Source organism: Nicotiana tomentosiformis, chromosome 2 (genome assembly GCF_000390325.3).
Source record: "Nicotiana tomentosiformis chromosome 2, ASM39032v3, whole genome shotgun sequence".
In the NCBI taxonomy this organism is placed as follows: Eukaryota; Viridiplantae; Streptophyta; class Magnoliopsida; order Solanales; family Solanaceae; genus Nicotiana; species Nicotiana tomentosiformis.
Window position 1 is genome coordinate 129,419,600 of NC_090813.1, and position 25,697 is coordinate 129,445,296.

General features: G+C 34.9%; 3 protein-coding genes and 2 non-coding genes across 6 annotated transcripts; 1 reads left to right on the top strand and 4 right to left on the bottom strand.

Annotated features, from left to right (window-relative positions):
* Positions 1-10,303: 10,303 nt before the first annotated feature.
* LOC104105639 (CASP-like protein ARALYDRAFT_485429) lies at positions 10,304-13,431 on the bottom strand. Its single transcript, XM_009613987.4, has 3 exons — positions 12,963-13,431; positions 10,796-10,928; positions 10,304-10,712 (listed from the first exon to the last, which is right to left on the bottom strand). The coding sequence occupies exons 1-3, from the start codon at positions 13,103-13,105 to the stop codon at positions 10,497-10,499; spliced, it is 492 nt and encodes a 163-aa protein (XP_009612282.1). The 5' UTR covers positions 13,106-13,431; the 3' UTR covers positions 10,304-10,496.
* Positions 13,432-14,098: 667 nt separating this feature from the next.
* LOC104105638 (pentatricopeptide repeat-containing protein At1g20230-like) lies at positions 14,099-19,408 on the top strand. 2 transcript variants are annotated; one of them, XM_009613985.4, is made up of 2 exons: positions 14,099-16,775; positions 19,052-19,408. In XM_009613985.4, exon 1 carries the CDS (start codon positions 14,347-14,349, stop codon positions 16,405-16,407), a length of 2,061 nt encoding a protein of 686 aa, XP_009612280.1. In that variant the 5' UTR covers positions 14,099-14,346; the 3' UTR covers positions 16,408-16,775; positions 19,052-19,408. The 2 variants fall into 2 exon arrangements, with proteins under 2 accessions (XP_009612280.1, XP_070052208.1); XM_070196107.1 differs by having other exon boundaries at positions 14,099-16,762.
* Positions 17,279-19,363, bottom strand: LOC104105637 (oxygen-evolving enhancer protein 1, chloroplastic). The gene is made up of 2 exons (XM_009613984.4): positions 19,121-19,363; positions 17,279-18,197 (listed from the first exon to the last, which is right to left on the bottom strand). Exons 1-2 carry the CDS (start codon positions 19,361-19,363, stop codon positions 17,442-17,444), a joined length of 999 nt encoding a protein of 332 aa, XP_009612279.1. The 3' UTR covers positions 17,279-17,441.
* Positions 19,409-23,629: 4,221 nt separating the features above from the next.
* Positions 23,630-23,715, bottom strand: LOC117279076 (small nucleolar RNA SNOR75). Its single transcript, XR_004509472.1, has one exon. It is a non-coding gene; the product is annotated as a small nucleolar RNA SNOR75 (small nucleolar RNA).
* A 755-nt stretch (positions 23,716-24,470) lies between these two features.
* On the bottom strand, positions 24,471-24,560 carry LOC117279075 (small nucleolar RNA SNOR75). Its single transcript, XR_004509471.1, has one exon. It is a non-coding gene; the product is annotated as a small nucleolar RNA SNOR75 (small nucleolar RNA).
* Positions 24,561-25,697: the final 1,137 nt, after the last annotated feature.

The window sequence follows — 25,697 nt, forward strand, 5'->3', positions numbered from 1 at the left end:
CAATATCTGAATAGTACGTTCATCCCGATCGTCTGTCTGGGGATGAAATGAGACTTTCCTGAGTCCCCAATCTTTTTTGGAAGGACCTCTAGAAATTAGTTGTAGATTGAGCACCTCTATCTGAGATAATAGATATAGGGACACCATGAAGTCATACTATCTCCCTAATGTAAAGCATTGCATAATCCTCTGCTGAGTAAGTAGTCCTGACAGACAGAAAATGGGATGCTTTTGTAAGTCTATCGACAATAACCCATAGAGCATCGAACTTACATTGGGTACGAGGTAAGCCTATGATGAAATCCTTATTAATCACTTCCTATTTTCAAGTCGGAATCTCTATAGCCTGTAATAATCCACAGGGTTTCTAATGCTCAATCTTATCCTGCTGACAATTAGGGAACTGAGCAACAAACTTTGCTATATCCTTCTTCATTTCATCCCACCAGTATATTCCCCTGATATCATGATACATCTTCATCACTCCTGGATAAATAGAATAACGAGAATAGTGAGTTTCTCCCATAACCTGCTGGCGCAACTCTGTCACATTAGAACACATAATCGACCTCGATATCTGAGGACTCCATCTCCTATAATATCAAATGGTGTATTCTCCTTTTAAGGGAATGTATCTCTGTAATGAACTAGCACAGGATCCTCATAATGGCATTCCTTCACTTTAGTTACTAAAAAGGATGTTGCCGTGTCCTGAATAGTAACTCCGGTATCACCTGAGTCCAGTAATCGAACTCCAAGACTAGCTAGCTGATGAATCTCATGGGATATCCTACACTTCTCTGGCTGTAAATATGATAGGCTACCCATAGATCTATGGCTGAGGGCGCCAACTACTACATTTGCCTTCCCCGGATGGTATAAAATATCAACGCCATAGTCTTTCAGTAGCTCCGACCATCTCCTTTGGCGTAAATTCAATTCCTTTTGATTGAAGAAATATGGAAGGCTTTTATGATCTGTATAGATATCAACATGAATGCCATACAAATAGTGCCTCCACATCTTTAGTGCATGACTCACCACAGCTAACTCTAAATCGTGGGTCGGGTAATTTTTCTAGTGCTTTCTTAGTGGTCTTTAAACATAAGCAATTACTTTGCATGGTCATTCTGTCACTTATTGCATGAATACATGGCTTATCTCATTGCCCACAAATACTGGAATTTCTTGTAACTCATATGATCTCAAATATCATCTTTTAATTTTTTTTCTAGTTCATTAGCCACGATAGGTGCCACTTTCATATGGAGTGCATATAATATTGTTGTGAGACTGTTGTTACAAGACCATTTCTACCTTATGTCACTATGCTTAAGTTGAAGCCTTCTTCCTTATTCCCTCAGCTAGTCTTTCTTTTATTACTTAAGAGAGACCCTTTGACTCCTGTAAAGTTGCGAGCTTATTACATCGTATACCCGAAAGAATTTTTGATGTTCTTACTCACCTATAATTATCCTTAATTACTTACCTTCGCACCCTTGTGCTCGTAAGTTTGATTCTGAACTGAAATTTTTGACTGTCTTCTCAGTGGTACCATTTTTTTTATTTTCGTAACACTTATACGGTACCTTTAACAATCCCAACTCCTATCTAAATATTTCTCAAGGATTACGATGTCATCATATTTGCGTGACTGAATTCCCTATGTTGGGTTTCACTATATTTATCTTGCACAACCTGTTGATTTGTGTGTATCCTCTTGTTTAACCATGGCTAGGCTATTCCTAAATCAACTACTAACTACACGTTAGTCCATTCTTATATCTATATTCTGCGTAATCTCTCTTGGGTTATATCCTTTGTCTTAACTTACCCCGCACACTGGCTCCTTATGTATCCAGTGTTCATTTGCACTTATTTATCAATAACATCTAGTGATGGAACCCTTACTGCATCTCCCCGTCGTTATGCTTACATAATGTTCTGGAGTCGTATCATATACATAGGATCTGAATAAATGCAATCTCATTACTTTCGCCTTTCTACCACATTATTTCTTTACTATTCCATAGTTACCTGCACCACATAACTCCGACTTAATACCATATCACACCATCTTCCCCCTTTAGGGGAGTACTAACATTTATTGCTATGAAGATTTACCTATAAATGTTTCACTTCTTCATATTTGGCGTCTTTCCACATCTTCACAGACTCTTACTTGCCTTGTGGTAACCCTTCCGTACCAGGGATAACTGAATTTCTTACGCACGAAGGTGACACCTAGTGTAACTGGCACACTTAGTCCCTTAAGCTTAACTCTGCCCACAACGCTTGTTTTAGGGAAGCGTCTTCCTGAATGTCCTTTAAAGGTTATTCTTCTGTTGTCCATTCAATTATCGCCGAAACGCGATCTCTGAAATTCTCATGATGTCAACTATTATCAAATCCTTCGATCCCGAATTCATGTTCAATTTATATTATTCACTAGCCCATACTAATTTCTATTACTCCGAGGGTCTAACTTTTTCTTCTAGTAATCACGTATGAGTCACCAACTCATTTCTCGAAATGGGGACATTTCTTTATGGCTTATACTCTTTTATTGTCTCAAGGCCTGTTCTTATCTTTTCCTTCACTTGACTATAGAATTTGTAGTCCTGTCATATTTTGATTTACCGTTATCATCCATTTATCACATCTTACTCATAATACTTCATTTACTTTCTTCTTATTCTCCTGCTAATATTTCTGTCTATCACCTTATTATGAAACCTTCTTCAAAATATTCTTTTACTTTTAGCCCCCCTTAATTTAACTCACTGGCTCTTCGGGTCGCCTAATACTCTCTCTTTACTAGGGACGGGATCCATACAAAGGTAAATATTTATCCCTTCTAGGATTCCAATGCCAATCTTCTGAAATTTCTGAACATTCTAATATTCATATCTGATTGTACTATTCTAGAGTGCACCATCTAGGTGTCTCACAAGGAGAACCATTATCATGTTTGCAATATCCCTCGAAAATGTGAGCTAATGATAACAATCCATCCATAATTTTAGGTCACTCTAACCCCAGCTGGATGTTGATATCCCATCCTTCTCTTAAATTATATATGTTTGCTCCCATAGGGCATAACTGAAATGGGTGTTGTTAAGTGAATATATCTTTGTTATTGTTGAAAGTAACATAGATTGCTTATATTTCTCTGCCTGAATTGTAAATACAGATAATTTTCACTAATTGGGTACCTCGTATCTTCTTCACCTAGCTTCTTTTACTTGTTAAAACTTGTATCTACCTTCTGATTCTCTCGTTGCTTTTTACCATAGGGGTAGATAGATATTCATGCCTTAGGGCTCCTTATCAAGAGGCTCGCATGTCGTAGTACACACATATCTATTGAAGGCGTTACATTTACTCATTTTAAGCATGATGCAAAATCGAGTTCCTCTGACTCATCTCTTCCACAGCCACATTCAATCTCTTACCAACTGTCTTTCTGAATGTAGATATCATTATATAACGAATAAAATAGAATTTAGGAGTTTCAATTTCTTACAACTGAGCTCTACCACACGATCTAGAGTAAGAAGAAAGAGTGACAATCCTAAATGCCCAGTAGCCTCCTGCTTATAAGTGTGGTGCATAACACATCCATAAACAAGACTCTACTAGACACGGCTTGTAGACTCCCTAGGACAGAACTGCTCTGATACCACTTCTGTCACGACCCAAACCGTATGGCCGCGACAGGCACCCGATGCCTAACTCAACTGAGTACCAATATAACGTATCATTCTTATTATACTATCAAGAGTAAATGAACCGGAAAGGCCCTCATGAGATAACTAGAATAAAACATAAGGGAATACTAGACATAGGACGACCCAACATGATATAGAAACTTATACATGTGACATACGAGCATATAAAGCCGACATAATTATTTGTATACTCAAGACATATGTCGATAAGGCCATACAAGTATCCATCTACATGTCATCAATCTACAATCCTCTAAGAGTACATAAATATCATAAAGGTCGGGACAGGGCCCCGCCATACCAATCAATACATATTCAAATTATACTGACTAAATAGGCAACTCCGGAGCAAGTGGAGTGCACAAACACTTTCTACTGAGCTGATAGCCTACTAGGAGAACTCTCAACCTGTCTATCGGGATCTGCGGGCATGAAACGCAGCGTCTCTAGGCAAAAAGGACGTCAGTATAAATAAAGTACTTGGTATGTAAGGCATGAAAAAAATATGGAGTAAGGAACTCAACCTGTAAGTATAAATAGCTCTGTAAATCATGAAAATATTTATAATGTCATGCATGTGCGTATAAATGCCATACCATGCATAAGTATATGCGTACATAACATCATCAAGCCTCTGAGGGCATCCCATCATATCATCTCAATCACTGTGGACAAAATCATCAACGTATACCAGCTAATCAGGTGGTAGTGCGTATATAATGCCGTAATCTTTTTTCATATCCCACATATATATAATATACGCGTATATAATGCCATCTGGTCATGGGTTAATGTACATGTATAGATGAATGAAATGCATAAGAAATACGTTAATAAGATCAATATGCCTTTCGGATAAACTTTATCAACTACGTATTTTTCTGAGACCCATGAACAGAAGATATAATAATAATTCACATGAGGAATCAAGAACTTAGGCATCTTTAATACTTCTATGAATATACTCATTTAGGAAAGTTATGCATTTACTTGTTTCGTTTGTATCGTACGGATCATGCCAAAAGGAAATAAGGGATAGCCTTAACATACCTTATCACAATATTTCCAATCACCAAGTTGAACTCGCCTCTTCGTACCTTAATCTACAACAACAATAATAATATTATCATTAAGTTACGAAAGGTACAACTATCGCACAACGAACGACAAGCTTATTTTGTATTAAAACGGGCAGCATCTCCCTTATAATCCTTACTTCCTTAAAATTTAAGATAACACCAAACACAACAATATCAACATGTATACATTATTTTTCAACCTTATATACACCACAAAATACTACAAAACAGCCCAACACACCCCAATCTTTTCATACACAAAACGGCAATCGTAGTAGTGTCAAACGGCCCGAAAATATTACGACGAATGACCAGCCCACCACCCTGCATTTATGTGGTGTTTCTCCACAACCTTACTCCTCCTAAACTCCACTAAACAGCAGTAAAATACACAGCCCAACAGCAACACAAAACAATCCACAAAACAGTCCGCTACAAGTGAATAACTCGAACTCACGGCTTTCAATCATCGTCCCGTGAGTTCTAACTATTAGAAAACGAATTTATTAACCTTCCTTGATATTTAAACACTTAAATACAGAAAGTACATATTTTTCTAACTATGAAGTACCTTCCAAAACTCAAACTACAAAGAAAAAGAGAGGCGATATAGCGATACTTACGTCGTAAGGATCGTTTTAATGTTATCGTTTCTTGATTCAGTGCCCGGGATGATAATCTTGTTTAAAGCTCTTGCGGAGAGCTTAAGAGTAAAGTTAGGGGTCTTATTTGGTTGTGTGTTCTGGAAATTTGAAGAAAGAAACGAGATAAGGAAATAAATATTCATTTTGTTAAAAAAGTCAAAAGGTGTTACTTGGCACTCTAGCATTGGTATAACTTAAGTTTGGGACGCACAAGGTGTAACAGATAGTAACACTAATAAAGAGGAAAATTACGGAGAGGGTAGATGAGTAGATCATACGAGGATATCAAAGAAAGCACATAGGTGTAGGAGTTTTGTCTAACGGCTACTTTGCAATTAGAAACTGTTGTGTTGGGGCCTCGATCTATGGTTAGATTAAGTTTGACTTATAAGTGTAATTGTTTTGATGTTAATGGTAAGTTTACATTGCTACCAAAAAAAAACGTAGTATAGATTTGAGACGCATTTATTATTTTCATGTCGTACTAAATTATAAAGACTAGCTAATATAAGAAAGTGTATTGTGAACCTTCAAAGTAAACGGTATGGTTAGTACATTTGGATGATTCACGAGAATAAAAGTTGACGGTAGCGGCTTTTGGAAGAATAAGACCGCTTAAGGGGTGGGTGAGAGGTTGTTAGTTAGAAATAACTTAGCTCCCCTCTTGCAATAGATTTTGGCCTTATTTTTTAAAATTGTAAAAACATTTTTTGTTTATAAAATGTGATCATGTTTTGGAAAAAAAAATTTCAAGTTTTCAAAAATTGGTTTAAAATAATTTTTGGGTAAAATTTTTTCTTCGACTCATAAAATTTCAACTTTTTTTCGAATAAAATGCATGTCCAAATACAACTTTAACTTTCAAAAGTTATTTTTTAACATAATTTCAAAAACTCTTTTTTCAAGTTTCATCATATCTATGTCCAAATATTAGCTTAGTATCTCAATTTAGTAACTTTATTAAATTATTTAATTTCAAGAATTACATGGTAATCATTATCATACTAGTACTAGTTGATCAAGTAATAAAAAACTTCTAAGAATATGTACTATATAAGGTATTTATTACCCTTTATTCAAGTTTACTTGTCCACTATACTAAAAATAGATGTCCACTTTCACTTGTCCACTATACTAAAAATAGATGTCCACTTTCACTTGTCCAGTTTGAAAAATAAATGGATAATTTATCATTTTATACCTATTTTACCCTAATCATTTCTCAATATTTTGAATTTATAATAGTCAAAGTTAGTTTTTCAATAATAATAATTAGGGGTGATATAGTAAAATTATCATATTATTTATTGTTTCTTTAAGGGGTACGCCAAGCCAATAGTGCACAAATCCCAAGGGACCAATTTAAGAGTAAAATTCACTTTATCCCCTTAACGTTTAAGAGTTGGAAAACAATATCCCCTTCACGTTTTGAATGGGAAAGGGAACCTTCTTGTGCAATAACTTTCTGGTGAAATAATTCTTTTAATAAAAATTATTTCTTTCTTGAATAGATAATTTTTAGAATAACCAAGTTCTTTCATTATAGTCAAAACCTCAAGATATGACAAACAATTAGGATCTATATAATTTAAGGAGTTCCCCTTTAGCCTTCTTCTGGTATAGTTTAAGATATGATGTAATGCAAAAACGCCTCCATAGTGAATTTTTAAATGTGACATTATCAACTATAATTTCTGTTCAATAAAGTTATTTTCAAAATAAGTAAATTTCAATAATTGCTTTAGTATAATAATTTTAATATACAAAGAAAACACATAAATAAATTAATACTCATAGCAACAATTATTTCATCTAAATATATGTTAGAGAATTGGTTATTTCAGTATATTTTTTTCCCTTCAAATTGTAATGCTAAAGCATCCATGGTGAATGTGCGTCTGACATATTTCTTTAATTTTGTATGTAAGATTTTTCCTTTATTGCTAAAATTTTAACAATGACTTCAATATACCTCAATATAATAGGAAAATATAGACGAAATTCATGTATTGGTTTGGATGAAAAATATTATACTTCACCTTTGAAAGGATAGAGAAAGAAAAAAAATCTTTATTTTTAAAAAAAAACTCTCACAAAAAATATATTGCATAAGGGGATTCTCTTTCCTATTCAAAACATGAGGGGTATTGTTTCCTAATTTTTAAAGATTAAGGGAGTAAAGTGAATTTTAATCTTAATTTAATGTGAATACTTTGCAAGATAAATTGTCCTAAATCCTAATTGGTGGTGGTACTCAACACCTAACCACCACCAAATCTTGACTAAACGTATCATAGCATTAAATTTGAAAAAGCAAATGTTATCTAGAGAGAGGAAAGAAAGAAGAAGGTCCACTGGCTGACCACAAACAAACAAAGGAACCTGTGCCTCTGATAGTGATATCTGCACCACTTGATTCCAAACCTTTATGATAGTCTTTCAGTTTTCTTCTTTTTCTAGATGACACTATATATGAATGCAATAATTCTCTGCTTGAAATTGGGAGGAAAATAGAAAGATGGTCGAGCTTTTTTATTTGCTTAGGAAAAAAGAATGGAAGAGATTTGGTGGATAAAATAGCTCCAACCTAAGTTCACTATTAACATAAATTTCTATCTAGCTTTTAAAATAAAATTAAGGTAATTAACTAAGCATGTTTCTTATTTTCTTTAGCCGAGAGTCTACCAGAAACAACATTTATGTCATCTCAGGGTAGGAATAAGGTTAGCGTAAACACTACCCTTCTTAGACCCTACTTGTGAAAAATCACTGAATTTATTGTTGTTGTAATTAACTAAGCCATTGATAGGGTGATATTACTTGCAAAAATACAAGACAGAAAGTTGAGCATTAAAACCACCATATGCATAGATTCAAACCCGCTCAAAATGAATAACGATGTACAAATACTATGTTTAGTTGAGAGTTGAAGCAGTCATATTCCCAAGCAACTTACGTATTATGATCCGGGCTCTCTTGTGTTTCTATAGTAGATCTGAAATCTCCATTGCTTTCTTCCTAGTAAAGCCTTTGCTTTAAGTCCCTAAATTTTGGAGCCCCAAAAATATTTTAAATTGTGGATTTACTATCTTATTTTCGCTTAGACAATATTGAAGTTTATAGAAAAAAGTAAAAAGATACAAAATGCTTATAATAATGGTATAAACACTATCTATTTTTTAACCATAAAAATATTTTAGAACTTTGAATTAAGATACTCAAATCTTCATATTGATAAATAATATTTTTTACAATAAAATTCAAGATAACAAATTGTAAATAAGTGACTAACATCTTATTAACTTGAATTTTCTTACCAATGTGAATATTAATATTATATTTTATAAGATAACTACGTTATAGACAAAAAGAAAGAAAGAAAGAAAAAAAGAAAGAAAGAAAGAAACCAATGTAATATTAATACTATATTTTACAAGATAACTATACACCGGAGAAGGTTTGGATGAGATAGAGTTTACAGAGGCTGAAAGCAACATGAATGCTTTAGTTTCTGAGTACCAACAATATCAAGATGCGATAGCTGAAGAGGATGAGTATGACAACGAAGACGAGGAAGAAGGTCAAGAAGCTTAACTAGTTCAGCTTGTAAAGAATTTTGAGTGCTGTTATGCAGTAGTGGGTACTGTTATGCAGTAGGGGTGGCTCAAGGGAGGCTATTAAATCCTTTGCTTCAGGCCCCTAAATTTTGGGGCCCCAAAAATATTTTTAATTGTAGATTTACTATTTTATTTTCGCTTAGACAATATTGAAATTTATAGAAAAAGAAAAAGAATATAAAATCCTTATAAAAATATAATAAAATATGACTATGAAGACGAGGAGGAAGAAGGTACCAATGTAATATATTTATACCAAAATGTAATATTAATATGACCACAATATATTTGTACAAATGTAATATTAATACTATACTTTACAAGATAACTATACTATAGAAGAAAAAAAAAATTAAGGTCCTTTATTAAAATGTGGCTTTAGGTCACAAGTTTTATTAAGACGCCTTTAGCTTTCTTGCTTACTCTCTTTCTATTTTTGTTAATTTCGATTTACTGGCTAGAAAACTCAATCTCGACCCTTCCTTTCTTTCCAATGTTCTATTTCCAAAATTAACCAATCAAGAGGACTCCTCCATTAACAGATACCAATAGAGCAACCATTGGTATAATATATTATTGGGTGTGCGAACAAAGTCTCACATCGGTAGCTGAAAAGATTGTGAGTCTACATATACATCATACCATGTTAAGAATATTCTTGGTTTCTTTATCCTTATTTGTTGGGTGTACGAACAAAATCCCATATTTGTAGCTGTAAAGATTGAGAGCCGTGTTAGCCCAACATATATTTTACTCAAATTTTTTGAAAACTATATTTCTCATTTTGAACCAACATCAAGAAAGATTCTATGAACACTTTCAATTTCTATTTTCTACTTTTGCTATGTGATTTTTGAGACGTCAAACGCTGAAGAAAAATCTTAAAAAAAGGGATAATACTTAACTATTCTGGAACGTGATAGAAGATATTTGAAGCACAAAACTAAGCTAAAAGTCATTTTGCTTGCTATGTTTGTCTTTCCTACTTCATCCTTGAATAAAACTCCACTAATGAGACGCTTATTTAAACTCTATAACAACTCTGATATAATTGAAATTTGGAATATCTAATATAAAAGCTTCTCTTTGAATAGCGGTCATTGAGGAGTTGAGAAAGGATTTGTTCATGGACAGAGACTTCAACGATATTACCAAGCAGTAGATAGTGAGTCCACCACGAACGAGTTCAATGATCCCCATAGTTTACCCATCAATAAATGGACCAAATACTCTAAAGCAATGAGTATAATTCTAATATCCTTTCTAAGATCATAGCACAAAGTCTCGGTGAGGTTTTACATGGTCTCTCATTTGGCCTCATACCAAATTATATCAGAGAGATAGCAAAGATGGAGATGTGATTAATTTGACAATCTTTACTCACTACATATTTGTTAAATTAAGAGCTAATCAGGAGGTCCAGGATCAGAGATGCAACAAATATACCGTAGGAAGAAGAAGCCAAAGATTGAAGAGAGAAGACGCCAATGACAAAATCCAAGACAAGAAAGCCATGGCAGCAGAGAGTTGATACCGTCTGCACATATTCCAATTGCAATATGGACTACCACCAGAAGCAATCAAGTAATCAGTGGCACTAGCTAAGGAACACGCCGTAGCCAGTGACAGAAACGAAAGAACCTGTTATAGAATCCAAGACTATTATATTTTATCAGAACACGATTTTACAGCAAAGTTGACGGTAAATTTATCAAGGCACATACCCAATCTACTCCAACAAGATATGGTAATATTCCGGGCTGATGAGATGAGCGTTTAACCAACAGCGAAAATGCATCAATCACTGCTAAACCCAAGTTCCATGGCGTTACGAAACTCATGGTTGCCACCAAAAAGCTACCAACAATAAGTAAAAAAGTTATTTAACAGAGAAATTGCACCTCTGCAACTAGAAGAATCGTGCATTGGTATTCTTTTCACATTAAACGATCTCTATGCAGAAGCCACTGCATTGTAAGAACATATAACTATCAAGATATAAGATTCTTATACTGATTAACTGTGTTCTATGCTTAGTTAAAACTATGCTCATGTAAGCATGAACTAAATCAGAATGTGAAACTAACTTGGAATGACTACTAATCAGTTATTTTTTGTTTGGTGATATCTGCTACTCAGGTAACCAGTAATTCTGGAGCTTAACATTCAAGAAACCCCTACTTCTGGAAGAATAAAAACATGGAAAAGAAAATGCAGTAGTAGCACATTAAACAAAAAGAGTTGTTTGATTGAAATAATCACCAAGCAATTGTAACACAAAAACTATGGACTTACAAAATTATTGATGCTAGAAAGCTTGTCTTTTAGAAAGAATAAGAAAACGAAAATGCAAGAATAGCACCATAGGAGCAGAAATATGATTTCAATCATTAATGACCATAAACCATGGGGTTACAACTTATAAGCATAGAATCTGGTAAACAGACAACACCTATGTGATATCACCCGAGGGTGTGGTGAGATGGATGGGATCCCTCCATCATTAACCAGTGTTCTCGGGTTCAAGCCGATTCTAATGGGCCTTATATGGTCCGAATCTGGATTATTCAATCAGTGAGTTCCAGATATCAGATGGTTATACCAAAAGTAAAAAGGACTACACATGTGATAATACATCTCACAAACATCTAGTTTCAGTATAATACTCCAATTGGTATAACAGCTGAATAGATAACTCCAAAAAGCATAAATCCCAGTAAGCACTTAGGTAAACAAAGCATGCAATATGGCCAATCTTAACATTCTCGGGAAATATTTCTAACCTCAATTCCGCATCCAAATCTTCAATACCCAAATTAACTACTCCAACAAAATAAAACAATCGTATATCCAACATATTAACTTCCTTAAGTTCATGTAACTAGTTCTTCGAGACTCCATGTTGGAGATGAACTTCACATGTCTCTTGTAAAGATCCTTTTACTAACCCTAGATAAGCTTCAAATGGTCAAAGAAAGTGCCCTCCCAAAGCTCATCAAAGTTCTCTACTAGGTTTTCGCTAGGTAATTTCAGTAGAACCCTTTAGATTGCCAATTTATCAAAGTGAATGTTTTTCTACTGCTAAAGTTATGCACTAGAAAATTCACTTATTCAACTGCTTCTATATCACATTTAATAAGATTTCCGCACCGTTCACCCAGCATTTGTTAGTGCAATAATGCATCTTAAACAACAAACACACAGATCATAAATGAGAAAAAATAGCTGAAAATCATCCAAACAAAGGGTTCTCACGTTAACTTCCTTCCTAACAGATCAAGTTATGATAGTATATTTTATCCACAACAAACTTCAATAATCAGTTTTGTCTGCTAAAGTCATAACATCTGCCGTAACCCAATTAATATATTAAAACCTGACTTTCTAAACAATTTCAGGCCAAGATATAGAGATGAAACTCTTAACAAGTAGGTCCTCCAGGACATATCTTGACCGCTTAGCTGATTTCTGGCAGATCATTAGTGTCTAATTAATGACCTATGGAAAAATGTTGGTTTCAAAAGTGGTTCTCTTAAAATATAGCTGCCAAAATACTGCAGCAAAAATGAAAAAGAAGAGCCCCCAAATTCTTCAAAATCAAAACTTTGTATGATAAATCAGAATTAAATAGATAGGAAAAATGAAAAAACGCCAAGATCAAGACTTTACAGTATGATAAATCGGAATTAAATAGTAGATAGCAAAAATGAGAAAAGAAGAGCCCCCCAAATTCAAGATCAAACCTTTGTAGTATGATAAATCAGAATTAAATTGGTAGCAAAAATGAGAAAAGAACAGCCCCCAAATTCAAGATCAAAACTTTGCATGATATAAATACGAAAAAAAGGACATGGATACTGAGAAGAAAAGAGAAGTAAGGAATCAAAGTACCAGAAGGGAGGGTAGCTGTAGCTGTAGTAAGAAACATTCAAACACATGAAAAGGAGTGAAGCGGCAGAGAAAATAGCCTGTCCTAGCCTCAAAGCTAAACTGGCACTCGTCCCTATAGACCCCTGCAGTTTATGAGTATCCATTTCATCACTGAAATTCCACAAAGTGATTGTATAATTCTGCTGAGCTTATGATATTCATAGATGTTCATTGTATCCATTCAATTATCTGCACTTTCTATAAAAGGAAAGAAGTGTAACCGAGTAAAGGGAAGGAATTTTGAGGAAGATAGTGATGTTGTAACGTAAGAATATCATACTATTTGTGATCTTTACTATGTTTATCTGGTTTTGTTGAACTGTGAGTTTGTAAAGGGAATTTGGTTTGTCTTGAGAGGAAAAGGAATAGGGTTGCCTAAATGAGGTTGTTGCATATGCATGATTTTACTTCCTATGTTTCAACTACAATGACGGGATGTCAAAATTAGTGGATCAAAGTTTGTTCAGTAGATTTTTAGTTTCATATTTTACATACTCAAAAATTATATCACACTTTTCTAAGCAAAAAATGTTAATAAAAATTTTAGAATATAAATAGAGGAATTATATATGAGAGAAGCAATCTTGTCGCACAATTTTTATGAAATTGTCCTTTCTTAGTGTTTGATTATCATAAATATTTTTCTTTAAAGAGAAAAATGACTTTTCTTAATATGAGTTTACGTGAATCCATACTACTCTCATAAACTATGTATAATAATATTATATTTCTTCAAAAATAAATATATGTGCGTAAACTCATGCTCAAAAACTCTTATGGTGCAATTTTTATTGGGTGCACATCTACAAGTGAAATAATTGGTGGTTCAAATCTCACTCTGAACGGTCTTGATTTCGGCACGAAGTATAGATATATATGTAAAAATTACTGCAATTTCAAAAGAACATAATTTTAAATGTGTAGTAGATTCATGGTAAAAGACTAAAATTAAACCCATCCTAGATATACTTATTCGATATAATTACTAGCGAAATTGCACTCATCCTCTTGTAATCCGAATCCGCATTTGTTCTCAAGGAGTAAGTTATTTTTCTTACAAGTTACAATTACATCGACTTCTAGGCTCTAGCATAAAGAATATGCTCAAAGCAAAATCATTCTCTGTAATCAACTTGTACAGCTCAGCCGTGGACTTTAAAGTAAATTAACTAAACTGAATGAAATGTAAATAAGAAACAACTAAGCCTTTTAACCCAACTGCTACCAACGTCTATGGACAACGAATATAGCCAAGAGTACTCCTCTGCATTGCTACAAAATACTGCTACATCCACTGCTGTAACAAACCTGTGAACTTGCATCCACCATTAGTGTAGTAAAGCACATGCTCTCAAAGCTACCCTCAAGCATTCGTCCTAATCTGAACCTCCAGTTCCGGCGTGCCCTTGAACCTCATGGAGATATACGACGTGCCCGTCAACTGTTCGATGAAATTCCCGAACCAGATATACGATCGTGGACGCTCTTGATCACCGCATACACGAAGAGGGGTTGTCCAGAAGAAGCATTGAAAGTCTACGACGAATTGCGGCAAAGGAAAGTTCTTCCTGATCAGTTAGCACTGTTATCAGTAACCAAGGCTTGTGCTACTTTGGGCAACCTTATAAAGGCAAAAGGGATTCATCAAGATGTAATTAGATATGGATATCACTCCGATTTGCTCCTTGGAAATGCATTGATTGACATGTATGGCAAGTGTAAATACATTCGAGGTGCAAAAGAGGTTTTTGATAATTTAAGTGCTAAAGATGTAATCTCTTGGACGTCTATGAGTTCGTGCTATGTTAACTGTAAACTTCCAAGAGAGGCGCTAAGGATATTCCGTGAAATGGGGTTAAATAGGGTGAGGCCAAATCCTGTTACATTGTCTTCTATACTTCCTGCCTGCTCGGATTTGAAAAGTTTGAATTTGGGTAGAGAGATTCATGGTTATATTATTAGGAATGGGATACACGATAATGTGTATGTTAGCAGTGCTCTTGTGGACATGTATGCTAGTTGTTCAAGTATCAAACAAGCAGAGTCAGTATTTGATAGTACGCATCAGTTTGACTATGTTTTATGCAATGTCATTATGTCAGCATATTTTTCAAATGGGAAATGTGACAAAGCACTTCATGTCTTTGATCAATTGAGAAAAAGAGGAACTAAACTGAATCACGATTCCTGGAATTCTGTTATTGGTGGGTGCATGCAAAGTGGAAGAACAGATAAGGCGCTTCAAATACTTCGTGAAATGCAGCAGTCGGGTGCAAAACCAAATAAAATCACAATCACCAGTGTGTTACCTACTTGTATAGATCTAGGAAGCCTAAGAAGAGGTGCAGAGATTCATGGTTTTATCATTCGCTGTTTATTTTTGGAAGATGAGACAGTCTCCACTGCTTTGTTACTCATGTATGCTAAATGTGGTGACCTGGAACTATCCAAAAGAGTCTTCTATATGATGCCAAAAAAAGATACTATTGCTTGGAATACAATGATTGTTGGAAATTCAATGCATGGGAAAGGAGAGGATGCTTTGATACTTTTTCATGAAATGGTAAGTTTGGGGGTGAAACCCAACTCTGTTACTTTTACTGGCGTGCTATCGGGTTGCAGCCATTCACAGCTGGTAGACGAGGGTCTTTTGATCTTTTACTCAATGAGCAAGGAGCATGGAATTGAACCTGATGCAGAACATTATTCGTGCATGGTTGATGCTCTAAGCCGTGCTGGTCGCCTAGAACAGGCATATAATTTTATCCAAAACATGCCCCTGAAACCAACTGCTAGTGCTTGGGGAGCATTGCTTGGTGCATCTAGAGTATATAAGAACGTGGAGTTGGCACGGGCTGCTGGAAAACAACTGTTGGAGATTGAGCCAGAAAATGCCGGGAACTATGTTTTGTTGTCCAACATCTATGAAGCTGCCAAACTACGAGAGGAGGCCTCAGAAATTAGGAAATTGATGAGAGAAAGAGGAATTATGAAACTTCCTGGTTGTAGTTGGATTCAAGTGAAAGACAAAGTGCATACCTTTGTTGTCGGCGACAAGAATAATGCGCAGGCTGCAGAGATTTACAGCTTTTTGGCTGAAATAGGTGAACAGATGAAGTTAGCCGGGTATTTACCCTGTACAGACCTTGTTGGCCAAGATCTTGATGCAGAGGAGAAGGAATACAGTTTGTGCAATCATAGCGAGAGGCTTGCTGTTGCCTTTGGGATTCTTAATTTGGATGGTGCATCGTCAATTAGGGTGTTCAAAAACTTGAGAATATGTGGAGATTGCCATAATTCCATGAAGTATTTAGCCAAAATTGTTGGGGTGCAGATCATTGTGAGAGATCCTCTAAGGTTTCACCATTTTAAGGATGGGTTATGCTCCTGTAGAGATTTTTGGTGAAATAACAAATGCCATCAAGTATTAAACTTGATAAGCTGCAAGCATAATAAATCCTTAAGGGATATTTCGGGGATCTAAGCTGATAATACTATATGAAGAAGATTCCTTTTGTTCTTCTCCAAGGAAAATAGAAGTCTAAAGATGTCATCAACTGTGACCATGCTTGCAGTTGCAACTAATGATTTAGAAATTTTGCTAGCACTAGCTTCGTGACATACACTGAGCACAAAGGTTCTACGGCCTAGCCCTGTATGCAAAAATGTAACAATTCAATTCTAACCGCCTTTAGGCACCTCATTGTATGTCTGAAGGTCGTCTCTTCAGAGTGGCAAAGTTCTAAGCAAGAGAAGAAAAGGTGATACTGCCAGGTTTGGTACCTGGGACTATAATACGAATTGTTTATGTTTGCCGGTCAATATTGAAAACAATAAGATGATTGTTATTCATAGGAACTTAAACCAAGGAAGAGTAAGAATTTATATTGGTTCCGTTGTTTATTTCTCTTGGTATTGATTTCTATCCATCTGTCTGTCTGTTTCTACTTTAGTTGCAAATTTCATCTGCTTTACCATTGCATGATCAATGATGGGCACTAAGTTGTTTGTTACTTATTAGCTATGTACTCCTTGTCATGGTTTAAGATCTCTTAATGACATAAAAATTACTTAATTGAGCACACCTTTATTGAAAACATCCCCATATTTTGATGATTGTGAAGTAAACGGAACAGCGATTGAGCTCACCTTTGCTGTACACATACCCATATTTTGATGATTGTAGCGTCTGGGGGACATAGACTGTCATTAATTTGCACTTTGCTATGATGATCAGTACTTTGTACTCTATTCTGAGTAAATACAAGCATTACCAATGTTTGTAACTAGCTATCAGCATGAAATATTACTCAAGCTTTATAATATACAGCAAGATAGTTTTTTCAATGCTTGTTCAAATTGAGTCAGAGAAAGTTTAACCTTGTAACTTACAAACAAATTCAGACCAAGAAATGATACACAAATTCTAGAATCTCTCCATCATTCAAGTTGGGCATACCAGATACCCTGGATTTTCACATCCTTGGGGACCTTTGCACCGAGATCAGTATCAGATGGCTGGATGCTCTCAAATACTCCAATGACCTCACCGGTCTCTGGCTTGCTCTGGGTAACACTCAGGGTGATCTTTCCTGTAGAAGATGAAGTATTCTTTACGTTCTCCTTCTGAAGCTCCTCCTCGTCTCCTCTCCCTCCAGCAGGCAATGCAACAGCGTTGTCATAGCCAGTAGATCCACCCCGTCCCTTTGGGTCAAGGAAGGATGAACCTCTGTATGAAGGCACAAGGAATTCACCGCTAAAGCTTTCTGGTTTGCCGCTTGCCACTAGCTGTTTAATAGTGAAGAGGAAGGGCACACGCTCACCACCAGGAAGCTGAACTGTAACAGCAGCATAATCAATTCCATCCTTCTCCTCAAACTTAACAGTGCCATCAGAAGACACTTCGAATGGTCCCTCAATCTCATCAAGGGTGTAGGTTAAGCGTGTCATGAGCTTGGTTTTCTGGAAATCTGGGGGTGCGTTCTTGTTCACACTCTCTGCCTTGACCGTGAATGATGTGGGCTCTAAGCAGAATTTCTTGGCATTGTATTTGCCTGGCTTGAAGGCAAAGCTGGCAACACCTCCATCTATGGTAGGGCACTGGTTAGCAGTTCCAGTTCCCTTTACTTCCATGTATGTCTTGCTTTGAATTTCGTCAAAGGTTAGACGTTTTGGAACTCCTTCCGCATTTGCTCCCTAGCAGCCAAGTGTACAAACTTTAGGACTTTTTGCATGAGAAACAAGAATTTCATGTTTAATTAAGACAGAAGCCCTAAAACAGTTGATCATCCTTACAGAAACATGGATGCTTGTCCTGAAATACAGATGACAACATTGAATGTCCAGAAATGAGCAATGGAAAGTTTGACAAGAGATTGGAGGATTGAATATAGACTGATCTTAATTTTGGAGGTGCTATTGTGAGGGTATGTAATGGGGCGACAATGGTAAAGAAGCCCTCTTAAAGTATTTCTACGCACCTGATATAGATATTTGGTAAAGAATATAAGGCCTGCAAGCTCAAAGAATGTTTTACCTGCTTTTAGAGTCATCGGTATGTCATACTGGTAAGGTAGCATTCATCTCTGATCCAACTATCATCTTAATTAAATTCAGGTGATTGGATTTACACCAACGGAAACCATAAACTTCATACACAATAGAGGGATATGATAGAGTTTTTTTTTATTTTTAAAATGAATGGAATTCCTTCATTCATCATATCACTGGTACTAATCACTGAGTGTAAAAGTGGCTTTCTTGCTTTTGTGCTTATTCATGATCTAAACAAGTCGCACATACACCCAAGTACATGTTCCTTAAAGCTGAGGGAACCCCGAAGAGCGAGGGATCTCGTGACATTTTTCATTGGTTGTTTTGTATTTCTAATAAGTTGTTTAATAGTTGGCATGTTGAATCATATACATAATGTGATGGATTGATCCTCACGGAATGATGATGAGAAAGTGCTAATTTGTTTTTTACTGGTGACTAGAGCCTTCATGCAATACCTAAATTGTGCTGTCTGAATTTATGACTTTATTATGCAGGAAAAAGCACTGGATATATGGGAAATATGGACATGAAACAGGCAGAATTGAGTAAGAAAAGCAACTTACCGAGACGACAAGGGCAGAAGTGGCCAGAGCAAAACCAGCAACCTTGGCAGCATCAGTGAACTTTTGAGCCAAGTCCTTGAGTTCAGTTTGCAAAGAGCAAGTAAGCCTAGCTGCAGCTGGTTCAACACCAAATGCTTTGCTCACACTTTGAGCAGACCTCAACTGCAGGTTGTTTCTAGCTGGGGCAACACCAACCTTTGTTGGTTGCATAAGAGTAGCAGCTGCTTGTAGAGAGGCAGCCATAATTTTACCCTTTTCTTGATCAAAGTCTTCTCCTCTCTGTTTCTATTTTTTTAGGAAGTGGTTGAGTGGCAGTAAGAAGTGGTTTGTATGAGAGGCTGGACAAATTATTTTGGTGGCTTTGCTGTGAGTAAGATAAGAGATAGGATAAGGGCTATTTTTCATTGGTTGGTTTGAGTATTAGCCTATTATTTGGTGGCCTGCAACGTGGCAAAGTTAGTATTTTGGATAAAGATTCTCCCTTTTGTAATCTTGCCAGGAAATTTAGTGGACTACCGCGTCTTGCCTTATTTGAAAGTAAAAATGTAAAATATTTATTGACACTCAACATTTTACGTTTACACCATATCATGTCTTTTACGTACTATTTTATCCTCTTAGCCAATGTTAATTAATGTCACCTCGATTTATCACTTAAGCTAGTAGATTCATTCCTAGATTCCCGTCACTATAGACTGTGTTTTGGTATAAACATTGTGTGTCTGAGAATTAGATTGATAAATTATACGGTATACCAATATGAGCAGAATACCCTTATGAATAGGTGAAGTTATGAAAACCAACTACCAGACCTCTTTGTTTTTGTTCAGGTTTGGAAAAAAAAATTAAAAGGTTTAAACGATTCTTTTTGGTTTTTAAAGTAATTTTTATTTTCTGAAAATTAAGACGAAAGCCTTTTTGAAAAAATCAGAAGTAACTCAAAAAAGAAAAAGGGTGAAGAAAAGAAAATTAGGAATTTTTATTCTTTATTTGATCAGTGTACTATTAGAGCGACTATGGACATGTATGATGGAGCCAAGATCCGAGTGAGAACATCGAGAGGAGACTTGGAGCACTTCCCACTCGAGATGGGGTTGTACCAGGGATCATCTCTTAACCCGTTTTATTTGCCTTGGTGATCGATTTATGGATACGACATATTCAAAGGGAGGTGCCATGGTGTATTTTTTTTACAGATGACATAGTCTTGATTGACAAGACTCACGGCAGAGTTAACGATAGACTAGAGGTTTGAAGACAAACCCTAGAGTCTAAAGATTTCAGTTTGAGCAGGACTAAAACGGTGTATATGTAGTGTAAATTCAGTGATGTTTCACATGAGGCGGATGTAGAAGTAAGAATCAGTACATAGGTTACCTCAAGAGATGAAGCTTCAAGTATTTTGGGTCAATAATCCAAGAAAACCAGGAGATCGATGATAATGTCATACATAGTATTAGAACGGAATGGATGAAATGGAGGCTCGTAACCGGTGTCATATATGATAAGAATGTGCCAGCGAGACTTAAAAGTAAGTCTATAGAGTAGTTGCTAGACCAACTATATCAGGGGCGGAGCAATAGTGTTGAGAGCGGGTTCGGCTGAACCCAGTAGCTTTGGTTCGAACCCTGTATTTGTCTTAAAAAATTCATTGAATATGTATAAATTATTTATTTAGAACCCAGTAACTTAAGCCGATTAAAATTCCGAACCCATAAACTTGAAATCCTCGCTCCGCATCTGAACTATATTATATGGGGCAGAAAGTTGACTAGTCAAGAACTCACACGTTCAAAAGATAAAAGTTGCGAAAATGGGGATGTTTAGATGGATGTGTGGGAATACTATGAGAGATAAGATTAGGAATGAAGATATACGGGACAAGGTGGGTGTGGCCTCTATGGTGGACAAGATGCGGAAAGTGCTGAATACATACAGAGACATCTAAAGTTGTCACTATTTTTCCTTTAAACATTTTAAGCAGACCTTGTTTCGATTGAACACATATAGTAGGCAGAACGTGTACCAATCAGACACATTTCGCTGGCATAACTAATAGCGTGAGTTGCACCTGTAGGATACTCATATTCATTGTCCTCTACTGATGTTTTAGGAGTATTTTCGACGCATAAATATATGTGCATACATACTTTTATCTCTTAATTATTTAATTTTCACTTAGAAAACCCTACTAAGTATGATTTAGTTATTGCCAAACTACAGTTAGGGACATCATGTCAAAGAGTATTCTACATGGTACAACTCACCGCTATCAATAATACCAGCAAAATGTATCTAATTGATACACTTTGGCCTACTATAGGTATTCAATTGGATCAAGGCTTATTTGAGATATTTAAATAAAATATCGTGGCAACTTTAGGTGTCTTCTATTCGGTCTTGTATGGAGTAGAAAGTTGACCAATCAAGGACTCACACATTCAAAGATAAAAGTAGTGAAAATAAGAATGCTTAAATGGATATGCGGGAATACTATGAGAGATAAGATTAGGAACGAAGATATACGGGACAAGTTGGGAGTGACCTCCATAGTCGACAAGATGCGAAAAGTGAGACTAAGATAGTTCAGGCATGGGACAGATGCCCCAATAAGGAGGTGCGACAGGTTGGCATTGTTAGGTCTAAGCACTGGTAGAGATATACTGATTAGAATAGAGGAAAAGTGATTAGACAGCACATGACACATCTTCAGCTCAACGAAGACATGACCCCTAGATATGAGGGTATAGAAATCGAGAATTAGGTTAGAAGATTAGTAAGTAGTCGAGTGATTTCTCTCTTTTCTATGTAGAGCATGGTTTTGGTTTTTACCATCCTATTGGCTCCTTCTCCTAATCAGTAATAATATCATTATTATTTTTCTATTATTATTTGATTCTTCAATTTATTATTACTATTGTTTCTTTTAGTTATTATCTTTACTATTTTTGTTATCAATACATTTCTTTTTTTTAGTATTTTCATCATAATTTTTTCTCTCGTATTTTGTTTTACACCTATTTTGAAAATATTTTTCTTGACCCGAGAGTCTATCGTAAAGAACCTTTCTACCTCATATAAAGTAAAGGTAAGGTCCATGTACACCCACTCTTTTTAGACCCTTCTTGTGAGATCACACTAAGTATGTTGTTGTAATATGATCCTTGTACTTCTTTCGTAATTTCTAAAAATATTTTCTTTTTTTCTTGCATTCCTTTACTATAAACTCTTTCTCAACATTCTTTCACTTATTCTGTACTGTGGTTATTCAACCATTACTTGCATGTATTCCGTTATGTTTGTTTCTTTCGTTGTTTGTTACTAGGGAAAAAGGGTCAAATATATACATCTACTTTTATATATTATAACATTTAATCTCTGTTATATCGGATCAAATTTATCCCTACCGTATACTATCAAGTTAAATTTACCCATACAATCAGCAGACTTTTAAAAATTACCCCTTGATCTTTTAAAAAATTCAAAATCTCCAAAAATAATTTTATTTAAATCACTTGTTGTTCTTCTTGGTGCACTATTTTTGAAATAATTGACATTTACCTATTTTCTGAATTAGAAAAAAATATATTAAATAGTACAATCGAAAAAATAAAGTATAGTAAATTAAAAAATCAAAATTAGGTAGTTTTTCTAAATTCTAAAAGTATTTACAACATTCCAATTTTAATGAATTTATTGCACCATAGATATGGAGACTTTGCAAGTATAAGCGATTGAAATTGAAGTTCTTCGAAGACTTTACATTGTATAATTCAACTTCGCTTTAATTACATGCCTACACAACTCTATACTAATAGGCAATGACAAAATATATTTGAATATACATGTACATACTTGGTGATCAGCTGCATATAATACACAATAAATAGACCCACTAAATTCTACGGTGTATAATTGAAAAATAAATAAAATTTAAACCAATTTTATTTATTAGAAAAACAACAAATGGATGCTGGTAATAAAAAAAAATTGAATTATTTGTATAGTCTAACAACTTTAACATTCACATCAATAATAAGTTTTGAAATTAAAATAGCGAATCAAGAAGAACAATTAAATAAAAGGAATTTGCAAGTTTTAAATTATCTAACAAATCAAGAGGTATTTTAAAAAGCTTGGTGATTGTAAGGTAAATTTGGCCGGATTAACGGTAGGGGTAAATTTAACCGATGGTATAACATAGGTTAAATAAAATTGCGATCACAAATTGCGTGTCGATCACCACAATTAATCATATTAGTAAATCAATATTTAGATCTGTTCACTTTCACACGTCTGCTATCTATCATCTAAAAAATGACAAGTTGTAACTGCTCATTGTAACAAAGCATATTTTAAGTATGAGCCTTATAGATTCGTTTTCAAAGGAAAATTTGTGCCTAAAATTTGTATATCATATAGGTAGTACAATAAGTTAGAAAAATGTGTCCACTATTTTATAAGAAAATAGTCGAGAAGAAAAGGAGTAAGGCTATTTGGAGTAAGAGTTCCTCTCAGACAAATGCCTCGATTTGTCTTCACTATTTTAAAAGAATGGATATCAGACTCGTCATCTTTGTTGTTCATCACTGAGGAACTCCAAAACCAGCATCACTTGATAGATAATTTTAAAAACTAGAAAACTTTCAAAATTTGTGATCGCAAAATGTACTATAACAATAACACATCGTTCTTTTTAAAATAAACTATTATGGAAATGGTGCAAATTAAAATTGATAGGAATATAACAAATCAAACATTAAATGATAGTTACATTTCCAATTATACATTACAATTCTTATACTACTAATTAAAATTCGCATTTTTAATTTTGCATAACTTGCTTCTAGACTAAATGACCCCTAAAATTTCAATTTTATATAACGTTGGCAAACATTTATTACTGATATTGGTTTAGCTATTGCGTTTTAACAATATTTATAAAATACATATGAAAATTATCATTCGCAAATTGAAGTAAAAGGTTAACAAAAATTATGATGACGGTTTTATCCTATCCCAAATTTGCTCTTTATTTTAACAAAATAAAGCAACCCGATATACTAAGTTTTAGCTACGTACATGACTCAACAAATGAGCAGATTATATTGAATCTGAGTTGCAAAGATTTTATTTTCTAAGTTAAGATGCAATGAAATTGGGCAACGACGGCAGTAAATATGTAATCCGCAGATTTTATTTTACCGGTTGTCCCCAAAGAGTCATAAATATGTAGCAATAGTCACCAGAATTATCTAATTTTTTGAAGAAAAAAACTTAGAAGTTAACGAATGGAAAAAAAAGTTTAGCAGAGCAAAGAAGAAGAGGGGTCAAAAGTAGTAGGGAGAGTTCCTCTCAGACAAATGCCTCGTATTGTCCTCACGATTTAAATTGAATGGATTTCAATCAGACTCGTCATCTGTTTTGTTCATCACTGAGGAACTCAATAACTAGCATAACTTTAGAAAAAAAGATGAAATCAAAGTAATTAAAGAAAGAAAAACTAAAGCTAGAAGGTAATATTGATTGCCATTAAAACAGAGTATAGTAAAACATAGATCACCTTGGGTAGGGCAAATGAGAGAGAGGCAGGAATTGATTACGAACCAGTTTGTACTTATAGGCGTTAAGAATGGCTTTAGGGTTTAGGGTTTTTGGTAATATCAGTAGGGCTGGCCCAAATTGGCAACAGTCGTCTGGGCCAGGATTGACTATAAGCTGAACGCGCAGCTTCTGGGCTTTTCTGATCCATTCATTAGAAGCATAGTCTCTAAAAGGAAAGAGGGATTTTTACCTATATGTATTCTAGAAATTTTCATAAACCACTATTGTTTAGTGGCTATTCTTCTTACAGCTACCATATACATTTACTTCCTATAACTGCTATTCAATTATTACGGTATCGTATTCGTTGTATTCGCGCTACTGTATTCATGAATACAATAGCAAAAGTCGCTTAAAAAAAGGGAGTTACAGCCAGTGACAGACCAAAAATTTCAAGCAAGCGGGTTCAATAAAAAATAATGTTAATACCGACAAGTAAAATTTGTCCGATGCCTTTTTTACATTAAATTCATAATGCTACCAAAAATGAACAACTTTAAAAAGTTGGTCAACATCCCCTTTTCTATAAAAGAAAGTTGAACAAAATTTTAAAATATTTAACAAAGACCACTTACTTTAAGTAAATATATTAACAATTTATCTATTTAATTTAAGAATTTTATTTCAAAGAATTTCACCTTTGTTACTTTAAATGAAAATCTATTTACCCGGTTTAGAAACCTTCTACCACCAAAGGATGTGGTGTCGTGGATGAGGTTGCTCCTCCCTTAACCAGAGGTTTCGAGTTCAGACATTGGGTATGGAAAAATTCTTGGAAGGGAGCGTACCTCCCGAATGGAGCCCTACCCGGCGCGAATCCGGATATAGTCGGGCTCCAATGTGGATACCGAACACCGAGTGGGAAACCAAAAAAAAAAGTTTAGAAACCTTCTAGACTCTAGAATTGGGAAAAATCTAAAATTTGTAACGAAAAAAGTCGCTAATTTACAAACAAAAGACAACTAAAAAATAA

Coding starts and splice junctions, on each gene's coding strand:
- LOC104105639 (XM_009613987.4), bottom strand. CDS start 13,105: ATGGATACTCATAAACTGCAGGGGTCTATAGGGACGAGTGCCAGTTTA. Junction 10,929..12,962: donor TACAGCTACCCTCCCTTCTG/GTACTTTGATTC, acceptor TATTGTTGGTAG/CTTTTTGGTGGCAACCATGA. Junction 10,713..10,795: donor ATCTTGTTGGAGTAGATTGG/GTATGTGCCTTG, acceptor ATTCTATAACAG/GTTCTTTCGTTTCTGTCACT.
- LOC104105638 (XM_009613985.4), top strand. CDS start 14,347: ATGCTCTCAAAGCTACCCTCAAGCATTCGTCCTAATCTGAACCTCCAG.
- LOC104105637 (XM_009613984.4), bottom strand. CDS start 19,363: ATGGCTGCCTCTCTACAAGCAGCTGCTACTCTTATGCAACCAACAAAG. Junction 18,198..19,120: donor CTTCTGCCCTTGTCGTCTCG/GTAAGTTGCTTT, acceptor CTTGGCTGCTAG/GGAGCAAATGCGGAAGGAGT.